We start from the raw sequence: 16,831 nt of genomic DNA, 5'->3' as shown, positions 1-16,831 counted from the left end.
TGGGTTGACAACAATGGTATAATCTGTGATGGACAGCATGGATTTGCTAAAAGGAGGTCGTGTTTTAGTAATCTACTTACTTATTACAATAAAGTGACTGCTTCCTTGGACAGAGGAGAAGGATGCACAGTAATATACTGGGATTTCGCAAAAGCTTTTGATAGAGTACCTCATGATAAGTTGACAGTCAAACTAGAGCAGATGGGATTGGATATTAATTAGCGCATTGGATTGGAGACTGGCTATCTGATAGGTATCAACAAGTTGTGTATGGGGGTGCAATATCCAGGAAAAGGAAAGTCACTAGTGGAGTGCCTCAGGGATCTGTTTTAGGGCCATTACTATTTAACTTGTATATTAATGATATTGGCGAAGATTTGGATGGAGATATTCAGTTGTTTGCAGATGATGCAAAGTTGGGACGAACCATAAAGAGTAGTGAAGATGTTGTGGCCTTGCAAGAAGACTTGAATAAATTGAGTGATTGAGCAAGCAAATGGGGATGCGAGTTCAATGTTGCAAAATGTAAGGTTTTAAAATTTGAAAAACAAAGATGGGATGCAGAATTTATGCTTGGTGAGAATATATTGTTGGAAGTAGAGGAAATAAGAGATCTTGGGGTGATAGTGGATAAGTATCTGAAATTTAGGGGACACATCGCCAAAATTGTGAAGACAACACAAAGACTTCTGGGAATGATGAGGAGGTCACTGACGTGTAGAAGTAGGGAGATTCTTGTTCCATTGTATAAGGCTTTGATTAGGCCACACATGGACTATTGTGCCCAGATTTGGTCACCTGGTTTTCAGAAGGATGAAGAGATGTTGGAAAGGGTCCAAAGGCGACTGACTAAGGTAGTTTCTGACCTCTGGAATGTCGAGTATGAGGAAAGATTGAAAAGATGTAATTTGCAGAGTCTAGTGGAGAGAAGGAAGAGGGGAGATATGATAGAGACCTACAAGTTGGTAAGGGGTTATTATAGGATCAATGGTGGAGAAGTTCTACAGAGAATGGGAGATCAGGGGAGAACCAGAGGTCATCCCTGGAAACTGTATAAAGAGGGTGTGAAAGGCAGGTTTTTTTTCGTGCAGAGTTGTGAGTGATTGGAATGCCTTGCCTGAGAGTGTGGTGTCTGCAAGGAGTTTGAATGTGTTTAAGACGCGGTATGATGAGATGTGTGTGAGATAAAAGGACCTCCTAGATGAGTCTTTGACTCCATGAGGTCTTGTTTAATAATAATAATAGTGTTCTTACCAATTTTAGCAGATCTTAGTTGATCAGACCCAGAGACTACAGATGAGAGTTCTGTGGAAATTTAAAGAGTGAACATATGGTAATATCATTAAAAATGAAGGTGGCAGAAAAGAACTTGACATAGTTTTCATTCTTGAATGTTAACAAGCAGCGAATCTATGCTATATATGAGCACTTAAACAGAATGGAAAATGAGATTAGCATAACACGAAGCAGAAATGGCAGAAAAGAGGCTTTACAAGATGGGGAAAGAGCTCATCAGGTCTGACAAACAGATCAGTTTGGAAGAAAACTTTATTAATGAAATAATTAATTGCCTTTTGCTATAAGCTTGTGTTTGCAACACTTCAGTGTAGAGAGTCTTTTTGTTGTCTGCTACTGTCTTTTTGTATTTGGTTTCAGTTTCTTACTAAATTAACTATTCTTTTTGAATCCATTCTAGAATATACTCATTCCCTTTTGATCTACTTCTTTATTCACAAATTTATGGATTCATAAATCTGTTTTTATTCTATCAAATGTTTGATTTAATTATTTTAATGTTCATTTTGTGTTGTATTTATCCACTTCTGTTTCTGTTCTTGTTTCACACCCCTGTTTAACATTGTTGGGACTACTGATTTATTTATTTTGTTAGAGCCTTTATTTTTCCTTACAGTTTAACCTCCCTACTACTGAGACATTTTCACAACAAAATGGATGTAAATTAAGAGTTAAAATAACTTATGGCATGCACCTCTTTATCCATGTTATCTCCATTTAGCAATGGTAATCCTTTTCACTCAGAACACTCAGATTAACTTGCATCTCAAAATTAATGATACTTAAAACAAATATGTAGTTGGTGTTCAAAATAACTGATTTTAAACAGATATTAGACTAAACCTGGCCTGGTTGGCGAGTGGTAAGCACAGCCTTTTTACTCTCCAGCCAAAAGGCTGCAGGTTCGAATCCTAACGTGGGCATGGATGTTTATGATTGTTTGCAAAAAAATACTAGTGGTGGTGATGTGAGCAGTAGATGATGATGATAGTTGTGGTTCATTAGTCTTCCAGAAGGTGTCACATAATAATAATAAGTATGCATCAGTTAAAGTTCAATGTTCTTTTGCCGGCCTGCTTGGTCGAGTGGTTAGCATATCTGCTCTCCAGCCAAAAGACTGCAGGTTCAAATCCCGCAATGGGCATAGATTTTTGTGATTGTCTGTGAAATACTAGTGGTGGTAGGTGGCGTTGGTGTAGATGATGATTGTAGTTGCAGTGAATTGAGTTGTGCAGAGTTGTAGAGTTGGTGCCCTCCCTCAATGAGTCTTTGGACTCCCTGGAGGTGCTACATAATAATAATAATAAACTCCTTTCATCATACAGTTATGCTATCCTTTAATAATACAGCCCAGATAATTGTTGCAATACTGAGGAGGAGGATGTTGACCAGCAAAGAAAAATATGGTAGTTCCACTGTATAAAGATCTAATCAGTTTGCATCTGTGTTATTGTGCTTAAATCTAGTATTGGGATTTGAAAGAGATAAAGCAAAGCAACCTTGGAGAAGATACAGTGGCAGATAACAAATATTCAAGTTGTACAATGTCATTTATGAGGACATGGTCGTCTGTACTGACTGAGCTACGGAGACTCTATTAATTTCGTATTAGATATTTTTGATAACTTCACAACTGTTGCACAAAATTTATAAACCAGAACACAAATAGCAAATTCATTACTGTATGAGTGTTGGAACATTCAGAGTTCTTGCTATCATGTTCTGTGGCATGTTATATCCTGGGTCCTTTGTAGTTCATCTATTCTTAAATCAACATAGCATCCCCTTTTAGTCTATTACAAAATTAAACTAAACTTGCACTTGCTGTTAATTTTTGCAGTTATAATCAATGTAGAAAATGTTTTCTTATACTGTTACTTTTTATAGTTAAGGTTTTTATTGGCAAATATATTAGACATAGCTAAATTTAGCTGTAAAATTATTGTAAAACTGAACTTGGTCTTGTGTTTCTAAACAGTTGAATGGAAAAATATAGTAATTACTAATTCATTCTTTCATTAGTCTCTTATTTTTGGTTCATAATTTTTTTTTTCTCCATCCTATAGAGCAATGATCCATCTTTTTCATTTCCTAATTCTTGTGTTCATCGTCGCTACTCGGAATTTGTGTGCTTGAAAAAGCTCTTGAAACTGCACCATCCTACTATGTAAGTAAACCTTTTATTTTAATGTTTTTTTTGCTTTAGCTCACTGCAATTTAAATAAAAGCTTGTGATCTTATACTCTAAGTTCATTTGAATAGGTTCATTGTTTATAACCTCAGTAAGTAACTATAAAACATAATTCAGGAGGGAGAATGAAAGAAAAAATGAATGAGAGGTATGAAAGAGTGAGAAACTAGGCATAATGAAAAGATATTGTATGAAAATTCTATTATAAAAAGTGTACTTAATGAGAATGTGACAAGTGTTCCTAGGAGTGAAGATCAAGGATGTTAGTGAAACTGTTAGTTTGTAGAGGGGAAAAGTGAAAAAGTTGATTGTTTTGGAAGAAAGGATCAGAGAAGATAAGATAATTGCTTATAGAAGTGATGAAGAATGAGAAAGTAACAACAATTGTGAGTCCACTGCCTTGGTATGACAGCACCTGATTGCTAATATGTTATAGAAGATTGTGCAGTCTGTAGATTTATGAAGTAAATTTAATAGACACTAAAGGACTTCTTTGTTTAGACTGCATTTGAATAGTTCTGGAATTAATGCATAGAAAGTGTTCATTGAAATGCAAAATCAGGGTGAAGCACCAGAGTGAGAATGCAGTCAAGTGCAGGTTCAGCCACTGCTAGGATAAATGAATGCATGTATAGAAATGATTATTCAATGCCATATGTAGTTTCAAATCTAAATGGGTTGGTAACATTTATGTGAGGATAGCTGTGGGCTTAAGGGGATGTTGAAATGCATATACACGAATACCAGAAGTATCAGAAATAAGAGGTTTGTATAAGATAAGTCCTGCTTTAGTAACTTATCCACATTTTATAATAGTGACACAGCAAAATTAAGTAAGCTAAATGGCTACACCACAATACTGCTGGCCGTTTCGGCCATTTCACAGAATATTACATGAAAAACTATTATATAAGTTGAAGCAAAGAAGAATGGATATGAAGCTGGTGGCATGGTTAAAGGAACTGATAGACACCAGAAAGTAGTACATGGAAATATGGAATGGTTGTTCTGTACCACTACTCTTTTAACTTCTATATGATATAGAGAATGATATACAAGGGCCAGTGGATTGCAGGGGGATATTCAGTTGTTTGCGGATGATGCGAAGCTGGGAAGGATTATTAGTAATAGTGCAGACGTGGTAGCCCTGCAAGAGGATTTAAATAAGCTAGATAGATGGGCAAATGAATGGGGGTGTCAGTTTAATGCAGCAAAATGTAAGGTCTTGAGGTTTGGGAAACATCGATGGGATGCTGCATACTCTATGGGAGGAGTTATACTGGAGGAAGTAGGGGAGACAAGAGATCTGCGGTTGATGATTGATAGAAACCTGAAGTTTAGGGGACATATTGCAAAGGTGGTGAAGGTAACACAGAGGATTGCTGCTGTTATGAGAAGGACACTGACCTGCAGAGATAAGAGGGTTATCATTCCGTTGTATAAGTCTCTGATCAGACCACACTTGGACTATTGTTCTCAGATTTGGTCCCCAGGATTTGAAGGGAATAAATTAACTGTGGAAAGGATACAAAGACAGATGACAAAGATGGTTTCAAGACTGTACAAGGATAGTTATGAGGATCGGCTGAGAGAATGTGGACTGCAGAGTTTGGTGGATAGAAGAAGGAGAGGTGATATGATTGAGACTTTTAAACTGTTGAGAGGTGGTTACAGGGTTGACACTGGGGAGTTCTTTCGCTTGGTTGAACAGCGGGAAGAAGTGATGACAAGAGGCCATCCCTGGAAGTTATGAAAGGAAACTGTGAGGAGTGGTTTCTTTGCGTGGAGGGTGGTTGAGCCATGGAATGCATTGCCTGATGGAGTGGTGGGAGCGAGAACGGTCAGTGAGTTTAAAGAGTGGTATGATAGACTTTGTGTTTCTCAGGGGGGGGACCTCCCCTCAATGAGTCTTGACAGACTTTGTCTTAGGAAGGACTTCCCTCGATCAGTCTTTTGACTCCTTAGAGGCCTGAATAATAATAATAATAATAATTCAGTTGTTTTATGTAGAACTGGGTTGGGCAAGAGTTGATAAAGGTAATGTAGACATCTGCAGGATGATTTCAGTTGGCATTGTGGGCAAAAGATAATGGTTGTCAATTTAATATTGTAAAGTTATGCACTTCTGGATGAAATGATTACAGACCATGTATTGCATTGATAATACTACATTCCATGCAGATGATGAGGCTAGGGACTTGTGTGTAATGAAAGTTAAAAGTCCAGAGGGCATATTGAAAAAGTACGTAGAATAGCTCAAAGGATTACTTGGATGCTGAAAAACAAACATACTAGCAAAGATAGTTTATTATCTTTCTTTATAAGACTATATTCAACTGCATACTGACTACTATGCACGGTTCTGGTCACCTGGGTTTCTTAGGGATCAGAAGTAATAGGACACATGAACTAGAGAGTCACCCCCTCTCTCTCTCTCCTGGAAGTTGTGCAAGTGTAGTTAAGGAATGCCAACTAGATTTTTTTGCTTAGAGAGTTGTAAATGGGTGAAATGGATTGCCAGAAGTAATTAAGTGCATTGATAGTGAATGACTTAAGGAGAAGCATGACAGTTATTGTATGTATAAAGGTTGGTGCTGGTCTCCTGTAATGAGTCTTCACATTACAGGAGACCAGCACCTATGATATCCAAATAAATGTTTATATAGAAACTTCAACTCTTATATGTCAAAGCAAGCAAGTGAAAAGAATGCTAGTGATTTCCTTAAAATTAATAATGCATATATGCATATTCATAATAAAAATGTGAATGAATACAAAACATATAATTTTAATAACAGCAGAAACCTACTGTTGAGTCCATATTAGTTTGTCATATAAAATTAAAGCCTTAAAACAATATTTTAGGAAACGTTTAGCTAAATTAAATGCTTTAAGGAAGATATTATTATCATCCCAATACCACAAGGAGTCATTCGTTGCAGGCACATGCCTTAAACACGTTCAAATTCTCTGCAGACACCCCACTCTCAGGCAATACATTCCAATCATTCACAACTCTACATGCAAAAAACCTGCTTTTCACTCCCTTGCTTACACATTGAGAGATAGGGAGAGAAGTGTCATCCCCTATATAGCTTCCAGGAATGACTTCTTGTTCTCTCTCAATGTCCCACCATTTTATATAAAACCTCTTCAACATTAATCCTATAACAATCCTTTACCAACTTGTATGTTTATCATATCACTCTTCTTCCTGCTATCCACTAGACTTTAATTGCATCGTCTCAATCTTTCTTCATACTCAACATTCCAGTAACCAGAACTACCTTTAGTCAATCACTTCTGGACCCTTTCCAATATCTCTTCATCCTTTTGAAAACCAGGTAATCAGATCTGTACATTAGTCCATGGCCTAATCAAGGCCTTATACAATGGAATCAGAATCTCTTTACTTCACGTCAGTACTTTCAAGTGATGAATGTTATCAACAACCAACTTCATTACCTAGAGACTCATCACTTAATTAGTGATCACCAATATGGATTCTGCCATTCTCATTTTATAGCTGACCTCCTAACTAATCTCACCCACTTTTGGACTCAGACCATGGAAAGATGTGGAGAAACTCATCTATCACGCTTGATATTTCTAAGGTATTTGATTGTGTCTGGCACTGAGGCCTCCTGAACAAGTTGCCATCTTATGACCTTCCCTTCTACACTCTGTAATTGGATTGTCAGCTTCCTCACTGGGTAGTTGATTGTGTGTTATGGTGGATGGCTTCCTCTCATCACATTTCCCCATCAATGCTAGAGTGCCTCAGAGTTCTGTGCTCTCATCCACACTCTTCCTCCTTTACATCAATGACCTCCTTTCTCTGGCTTTAAATCCTATTCACAGCTTTCCTGATTGAGAGTAATCTTTATTCCTCTTTCTCATTCAATAAATCCTGCAGTATTCTAATATTAGATACCTCAAAATATTCCATAACCAGTGACTTGAACAATGACCTCAACATCCTGAAATGGGGTAAAGAGAACTTAGTAAATTTCAATGTAAAAAAACTGTCAAGCCTGTCTTATTACCCACAAGAAAAATCCTACCTCATCTCCTCTCATTTTTGATAATGTCCTAGTTTCCTTTAGACTTTCTCTTCTTGTGTTGACTCTCACATCCTGTTTCTTGGCACAAACAACTTACATAACCTCCTTAGCCTAAAAAAAAACTTGGTATTCTTCTCTGTTCTAAACATTACTTCTCTTCCTCTCAACGCCTAACACTTTATAAGTTTCAGATCCATCCAACTTTGGAGTACTTCAAAGTTGGATGGATCTGAGACTTGTTGGATGGATACAACATTTTGGGATGGAGCACCAAAGACCTCTCTAGGAATTCTTGATGATATTCAAAAAGATGGCAATCCACTTAATAGACAACCCTTTCCCTCATAGACTCCCTTCAGCCACTTTATCATAGGTGCTCTGTTTCAGCACTGTGAAACAGAGTAGAGCACCTATGATAAAGCTACCATTTGTCCACTTTTTTTTTCTAACCATAGAACTAGAACAGCCACTTGTCAACACCCATACACTGTCCAGCTTCAAACACACTGAACTAACTTCTCATCATCTTCCTTCATTCCATTCCACTCTATTCTTTTGGAACAATCTCCCCCATACTGTTTTTCCCACTTAGTACAATCTCCCACTCTTTAAGAAACATACCAACAGGCTAAATTTATTCCTTAATTACTTGCCCATATATTTCACTGTCGTGTTATAGATCTTGTGACCTTTCATGTATTAACATTGACTTATATATATATTATATAAGTCAAAGTCAGTGTCCTCCACATCATTGCCAGAATTTGTTCTGTTGTCTTCAAATTTGGCAGTCTTTTATGTTTTGGACCCCTATCCATCATCATCCCAAGTTCTTATTTCCTCTGCCTCCAACAATATATCCTTCCCAAGAGTGAACTCTACATCCATCTTTTTTTTCCTTGCATTTTGCAACAGTGAACCAATATCCCCCACACACCTGTGCCCATTCACTCGGTCTATTCAAGTTTTCTTGTAATGCCACATCTGCTTTATTTCTCATATTTCTTCTCAACTTGCATCATTCTGTAAACAGTTAAATAGCCCCATTCAAGTCTTCCACAATATCATTAACATACAGGTTAAAAGTAAATAGATTACTAAAATTGATGTTGAAAGTTTTTCCACTTGGTTATACTATAAATTAAAGCTTTCAAGAAATGTTATGTTCTTGATTTAATCCTTTATCCAAGTGTAAGCAAACAAAGTTTGCACCTGAAGTAATTTCAGGACTGGGAAACTCATAGCATTACACATATCTTTATAGACTTGTAATGCTATGCAATATGTGAAGGGTCACTACCCAGACAGATTTCGACCTTTATTGAGATGTTTAAGTGTAGGAATACCTCTCCAGAAACTCATATACAATCCCTCAGATTACCCAACAATGGGTGACCCAAGAGATCATTTAACTGGGCTGTAGTTCCACTCGGTGACAGGCTAACCTGCAACCGAGAAGAACCCTCAGCAGTGGCTCTGCCCAATGGCAGGCTCACCCTACCACTGAGCCGACCCACTCACATCTCAGAAAAAGCAACCACTTCAGCACAAAAGCACATCAGTGTGAGCCAGACACAGAAGTGATACCAAGGTTGAAGTAATGCAAAAGTCATGTTTCTATATGTGAGTAACCAAAAGGTGTCACACCTTATTATTAAAATACTTTGGATTAGAGATAGATGTTGGAAATTTTTCTACTCGGTTATACAATAAATTAAAGATGCCAGGAAATATATTCAGGCTGCTTAAGGGCCAAAGCTATATAACTAATAGGAGAACTCCACATAGTCTTTAAAGGAATGTGGAGAACCGACCAGGGCTTCTGACCTAATGTCCAGTCCTCACCTTCGCGAGGATGGGCTGGCAATTTGGGATTTAGCCGATCAAATTGTATTCTTATTGGCTTAAACCAAAATACAAAACGATGGTACGACATGACAAAATTTCATGCCAGCTGGGGCGTCGCCCGGATAAACAAGGCCCCCGTTGTTTTCGCCAGGGAACCAGGGCGAACAGCGAAAAGTCAGCACTGGAACAAATCTGAAAACACACCCCAACTTAATATCACCAGAGTTGAAGATCGGTACTATCAACATAAGAAGTCTTAATGGCAAAGAAATAGAGCTAGCTGAGGAATTAGATAAGTACCAGATTGACATAATAGGGGTGAAACAAAAAAAGACAAAAACTGGTGAGATCTTTCTGAGCAATAAATACAAAATGTTATATTCAGGCAATAACAAGCAAGGAAAAGGAGTAGCCATAGTATTCAACACTAAATACGAGGCTAATCTTCTTGAATGGCAGGCAGTCTCAAGTAGAGTGATGTGGGCAAATATGAGAATGGAGAACTGGACAATGAGACTTATTTGTGCCTATGGTTCCGCAGAAGGTTCTACTAAGGTAGAAGTGGAGGAATTTTTTGATGCTTTAGAGAAAGCAACTGACACAATGAAAAAGGAAAAATTGTTCCTTGTTGGGAATCTAAATAGCAGAGTAGGAAATGATTGTCAGACATACAAAACTATTTTGGGAAACTTTGGAGAAAAGAGCAAAGCTAATAATAATGGCAAATACCTGTTGGATTTCTGCTCAGGACATGGACTGGTTATTACTAACACCATGTTCCAACATAAAAATGTGCACAAATTCACATGGAGAGAAGAGGCAAGGAATAAGAAAAGTCTCATTGACTATTTTATTGTTGACAGTGATATTTTCTCCCTGGTGTCAGGACACCAGAGTGTACAGAGGATTTGAAATTAGAAGTGATCACTATATAATTTGAGCAGGATAAAATTGAATTTCATATTGAAAAGAATGACATGTAAGAAAGTTTTGAAGTGAATAAAAGTTGAGCAGCTCTCAGATGTGAACTGTAGACTGAAATACACAAAGATTATTGAAGAAAAAATGAAAGAGTTTGAGAACATTAACCAAACCTTGGAGATTCAGTGGCAAGCCTCGAAGAAAACCATGATTGATTCAGCCAGAGAGGCATGTGGTGAGGTTGTCTGTAAGGATAGAAAAATCAGAACTCCATGCTGGACACAGGAAGTTAAAGAGGCAGTGAAGGAAAAGAAGAAAGCATATCAAAAGTTCCTGGTAAATAAGTCAGCTTGTGCTCTTAGAGAATACAGAGACAAATGTAAGAAAGCTAAACACTGTGCAAAACTAGCTAAACAAAAGTCATGGGAGAACTTTGGCAAGAACAAAGATATTCTGGAGGTTGTTGAAGAAGCTTAGAAATGGAGGAAAGAGTGAGTGCTGTAAAAGAAGTTAGAGATGATAAAGGTGACATGAAAATGGGAGAAAAAGATATCCTTGAAGTATAGAGTAATTACTTTGAAAAATTGCTAAATGAAACAAGCGGTAATAGCAGAGTGGTAGAAAAACACTCAACAGGCATACAGTCAGGAATACATATCCATACTTGAAGTAGAAAAAGCCATCAAAGGCTTGAAATGTGGAAAAGCAGGAGTAGATGATATTCGACCAGAAATGCTGAAATATGGTGGTATAAAAGTCTTACAGTGGCTGCATTGCATAGTTCACAAGGCCTGGACAGAGGGACAAATTCCTAATGATTGGAGTTGAGCTCTAATAGTACGCATATACAAAAAGGGAAATAAAACTGAATGCGAGAATTACAGAGGTATTTCTCTTCTGAGTGTTCGTGGTAAGATTTATTCAAGTATACTTGAGAAACGGTTGAGAAGAATTGTGGAAGAAAAAGCTTGGTGAAAAACAAACTGGATTCAGCCAAATAGAGACTGTCAGGATCAGATCTTCACTTTACGACAAATAGTTGAGAAAGCATGGGAATATAACAAAGATCTATATTTAAGTTTTGTCGACCTGGAAAAGGCATATGACAAGGTGCCAAGAGAGAAGCTATTCAATATGCTACAGTTATATGGTGTCAATGGGGCATTTTATCAAGCAATACTTAAGTCTTTATTTGAGTTGTAAGTCAGCAGTTAGAATTGAAGGAAGTACAGGAAGGTGGTTTAATGTTAAATCTGGTGTGAGACAAGGATGTACATTATCCCCTCTGTTATTCATTATCTATATGGATCACATTATGAAGGAAAGTGATATTAAACATGATATCAAAATTGGAAATGTTAATGTCAACTCTTTGCTTTATGCAGACGATGTTATACTTCTAAATAAATCCGCTACAAGTCTACAAGATTCCCTGACTAAATTGAATAACTGTTGTAATAGATATGGTATGAAGGTCAGCAATAAAAAGACAAAGACAACGAAAATAGGCAGAATCATTGAAAATGTCAACTGCGTTGTGAACGGAGAACCTGTGGACCAAGTAAAACATTTCAGCTACTTAGGCACGATTTTTAGTGAAAATGGTAAATTAAATATGGAAATAGACAACAGAATCAACAAAGCTGGTATGGTAGGAAGTCATTTGAATAAATTCATATGGAATAAGAGAGAGAAATTAGTCCGAACACTAAATTAGCTGTATACAAGATAGTGTTCAAACCAGTTTTAAGTTATGGATCTGAGAGCCGGGTCAGAAGTAAAACACTTGACCAAAGACTAGAGACCGCAGGTATGAGAGTCCTGAGAAAGATTAGAGGCATGAACAGATGGCATCAATGGCAATATTATATTAAAAACTAGTATATTAGGAAAGAACTTAACACTGTCAGCATCCAGAAATGCATTAGCATAGCTAATCTCAGGTGGTATAGTCACTTAAACAGAATGGGCGAGGAAAGGTTAGCAAAACAAGTGTTTTCTGCCAGGTTGGCAGGAAAACGACCCAGAGGAAGACCATGATATAGGTGGATTGATACTGTACAAAGTGCCTTAGACGATAGAAATATAAGATCTGATAATGTTGGAGTCTTGACAAGTAACAGACTGATTTGGAGGAAAATTGTATATAGGAGTTAGTAATGATGTAAATTTTTTATGTAGTACTATCATATCCTGTACACCCCTTGAGGGTACATGGCAGAAATTTGATGATGATGGAAATATATTCTTGGTTTAATCCTTTATCTAAATATAAGCAAACAAAGTTTGTATCCGAAGTAATAAAGGATTAAACCAAATTACACTTGGATAAAGATTAAACCAAGAATATAATATTTCTTGGCATCTTTAATTTATAGATTATTAAAACATAACCTCACTTTAGCAAATCCATGCTGTCTATCAAAGATAATCACTGTTGTCAACTGATTTCGGAATCCTGGTTCTTGCTAACCTCTCCAACTCAACTAAAACACCTGATACAGAGATTGGGCTATAAACTGATGATAGAGTTCTATCACCTCCCTTATAAAATGGTACAATCTTGTCATCTTTCTACTTCTTGGGAACTTGATGCAATGTAAGACTCATAATAAGCAAATATGGCAAGGGCAGATGTTAACTCCCTGTCACATGTCTTTAAAATACATGGTGATATATCAAGTCTCATAGCCTTATTAATATCTAGATTACTCACTTTTACATATACCTCTTGCTCACTCAGCCAGTCTTGACTAGTTATCCACTGCTCTCAAACTCTTCATGTCACATTCGCAAGAGTGAAAAACCTTGATGAACTGCTCATTAAATATCTTAGCTATATCCTCTGCAGTAGTTGTCCCTTGTACCATTTTTTCCAATCAATGTCATCCTAAGCTCTCTGTCCTCATAATGAACTTTTGCTATTTTTACTAACCCAATCACCATCCTCACCTGTTCTTCCTCATGGAATTGATTTCCACTCATCTTATGTCGCCTTGCTAATGCCTTCATCTGTATTGCATGCTTAATCTCTTCATTCATCCACTTCACTTATCTTACGTAACCTCCTAATCCTTGTAATACATTTAGACATTGTTTCTACTAGATAGTTTTTGAATATTACCAAAGTAGCACTGATCTCCTTTCAACCCGACTTCTCATTCCGTGCTACATCTGCAAGCTGTCGCCTGAGTTTTTCATAATCATCAGTCGTGCAGTTCCACATATACCCTTTCTTCACAAAAGTTCTTACATGGCTGGCAACCACCTAGGTAATCACTTCATGGTCACTCCAACTGAAGATAGATTTGACACCTCATTTTTGAGGTTCTCTGAGCTGATCAAATCTAAGAAATCCTCACGTGCTCTGTTACATACTGTCTGTGATAGCTATCCCTCAAAAAGGCTAGAAATTCATTTTTTTACTTCCAGTTACTATCTCATCATGACAATCTATATTGCCATAATTAAACTCACCCATATTGATAACCCTATTCCCATTTGCTTGGTTAATTTGCTTATGCATTTCACTGTCACTACCTTCCACATTATCAGGTCTGTGGCAACATCTAAGTATTTAATTCTATTCCTCTATCTTAGACCATACTGCCGTAAAACCACTGTCACTGTTCCTTCCATATGAACATAGATGTTTTTCTGTCATCAATAACACTCCAGCTTCCTTTTTACCTTTCTATCTTCATGAAAAATATTATACTCTTCTATTTCTTTTTCTGTCAGGATATCATCTTCATCTAACTGTCTCACTTATTTCAACAATTTTTGGGTGAACAAACTCAATCATTCTAACCATTTCATTTCCCTTGTTTCTGATACTTTTAGCATTTGTATACAAACATAACAGATCACTTCTCAATCTATAATAAGTTTCACCAGTACAACTTATTAGATGTGGGCTCTCCATGCTTTCCTCAATCAGTGGTTCGAGAGGAAGGCATTCCTCTGATTACCCATCCTGGTACCCCTCTTCAAACCCAGCTGTTCCCATTACATACCAGGCAGTTTCTTTCCTATCTTGTCTACTCACACTTTTGCTTCCCCTGAGCATTGACTTTTCTCTCACTGTGTTTCCCTGAGCCTCCCCCCCCCACACACACACACACCATTTCCCTGTTTGTTGCAGACTTGTTCACTTGCTATCTACTCCTCAGTTCATAAGGAACACTTCATGACTCTCTTTCCCCTTAATATAACTTCTTACTTGCTCAGATTCATTCTCTGTACTCATTACTCACACTTCCAATAGCAGTCTCTCTCTAAATGACTTGCACCAAAACTATTCAAATGCAGTCCACTCTTATACAGTTCAACTGAGCCTTCAAACTCATTCCACACATTAACAAACTGCACTCCTTGCTAACATATCATTCATAATCCTTGCTCTCTGCCTTATCTCATCACTGTCATACATGGGCAACACACTACCTTTCCTATCACACTATTACCTTTTAACCTTCTTGATCACCTAACGATATCCAGTCTTACATTCTCCTCATTCCCAGTCAAGTAATATTTGTTTGCACTACCAATGTGCCAGCTCTTGCTTGCTTACTCCTCATATCCAATGCCTCAATCACTATTCATTTTACATCCAGGAAAACAAACCTTGTGTGTCTTGTCACCACAAGATGGTGAGTGGTAATAGTGCCACTTGAGTCTTTCATTACCACTTTCATACCAACATCATTCTTCTATACATATCTACAGTTCTCTTCATATCAATCTGCATCCACTTGATCTCTAGCCTCATCAATTCAGCTTTCAAATCTTGCAGTTTTTTTTTTCGTTATCCGTTTGCTATCTTATTGTCAGTCACACAAGCTTGTTTGCCATGACTCCACTCACCACCTTGCCATTAATTGTGCTTAGTTTTACATGCTTTCTTAGCATTCACACAATCTTCCTCTGAAACAGCTGTTTCAGTTGCAACACCATGTTCTCTACTCTTATTTAAACAAGCTTCATGGTCCATAAAAATATCGCACTTCTTGCATACTCACACTCACTCCTTTCTCTTATTCAGCCTCTCTACATTGATATCCACAACATTTTCTCACACATATATACATTTACAGCATAGTACTGTTCTTGAAAAATCCATACCATTCACTTTGTCTTTTGTACTGTCCTATGTAATGATCTACCTTTTATCCCTATTTTGTATCAGAGTGCTAACAAAAGAGAATGAATTTAAAGTAATACTGCCAATGAATTTATCGAAACACTCTTTCATACTCAGCTATCACATAACACTTAAACTAAACAATACCATCTCACAATAAACATAAAATTAACTTATCTTGTCATAGTACAATGTTATCACTTGTCACCTAGTAGTTCATTTTAAAATGTTCATAGCAGAGAGGGACAGTTTCACACTTGCCTATGGAGTGGGACATGAGAATTTCATGTGCTTCGTTTGCATATCGAGTGGGTACCACTTGATATACAAGTGCATATCAAGTAATTAGAGCATAGTTTCCAGACCAGTTAAAAACAAATTAAAAAAAAAATATATAAAAAAATCCCCAGCCCACTCATGGTACTAATGTACTATAGGTTTACAACTTCTGTGAGAGTTACATGAAAAAATCTAGTCAACATGACTTTGCATCCATAGAGCAGAAAGTCACCAACTTTTCAAAAATAGCAAATATAGTTTCTCACTGACATCCTAATTTAGTGATAATTCTTGCTAGTGATCTTGTCGTAGAAGCACTATAGCTAATCAGTAACTGATGGATTAGTATTGTTTTCCTTAGATGCACTAAATTACAACCTAATAAGCAAAAGTTATTCAATGGCGCTATACACCCCCACTTGACTCATTACTGGTATGTCCTGCATTCCTGTGGCCATACCCAGCACCAAGTGTGCAATGCACACTGTGCGGATAATACATTAAATAATGGTCTGTGTTTTTTAAGAATACCACATGTAGGTGGATAAAATCTAAATGCTGTTATTTTAAAATGATAAAATAGTAAGTGTGTAAGGGAGTGCAGCTGTATCGTAACAATATTAGTTCTAGTACTCTTGTATATCAGTAACCTTCTGTGTTATATGATTATTTTATATATATTATATTAAGGAATATAGTTAATATTTAGTTTTTGAGCAAACTGGAACAATTACTTTGTAATTTCAGAACATCTCCTAATCTGCCTCGCAGAATTATTTTATGTGGAAAGTTCTCTCCCAAAGTTCTCAAAAGAAGGAAATGGGGTCTTCAGCATTTCTTAGAACAGTATGTTTCACTTCATTCTTTTGAAGATCTAAAATTTCAACACTTTCTTATTTCTGGATATTTTCACACATCAGAGCAGTAAACCATCTTCAGTTAAACAGTTTATAGTAATAACGCATTTTAACATGTATAAAAAGCATTTAATAGTCAATTTTATTATAAATCTTTTATTTTATAATTTTATGATAAATGATTTATTTTGCAAATAACTCAATATCCCTCTTAAATCCAATGACCATCACT

General features: G+C 36.8%; 2 protein-coding genes across 4 annotated transcripts in view; one reads left to right on the top strand and one right to left on the bottom strand.

The window, feature by feature from the left end:
* LOC150098842 (CUGBP Elav-like family member 4) overlaps positions 1-16,831 on the bottom strand; it is a 913,499-nt gene that overhangs the window by 790,705 nt on the left and 105,963 nt on the right. The gene's annotated exons all lie outside the window — the stretch shown is intronic.
* The window catches only part of LOC150098843 (uncharacterized), a 90,943-nt gene that overhangs the window by 19,674 nt on the left and 54,438 nt on the right, over positions 1-16,831 (top strand). The window contains exons 3-4 of one of the 2 annotated variants that reach the window (XM_090405672.1): positions 3,363-3,463; positions 16,490-16,588. In XM_090405672.1, the coding sequence (XP_090261798.1) occupies positions 3,363-3,463; positions 16,490-16,588 (200 nt within the window). The remainder of the gene's footprint in view (positions 1-3,362; positions 3,464-16,489; positions 16,589-16,831) is intronic. The other variant, XM_090405673.1, reaches the window with a different exon arrangement.

The sequence above is a fragment of the Typopeltis vanoorti genome, chromosome 15, assembly GCF_054136105.1.
Source record: "Typopeltis vanoorti isolate ZY-2024b chromosome 15, IOZ_Tvanoo_1.0, whole genome shotgun sequence".
Lineage (NCBI taxonomy): Eukaryota > Metazoa > Arthropoda > Arachnida > Uropygi > Thelyphonidae > Typopeltis > Typopeltis vanoorti.
Note: the sequence above shows the minus strand (reverse complement) of the source record. Positions and strands in the feature narration are given on the sequence as shown.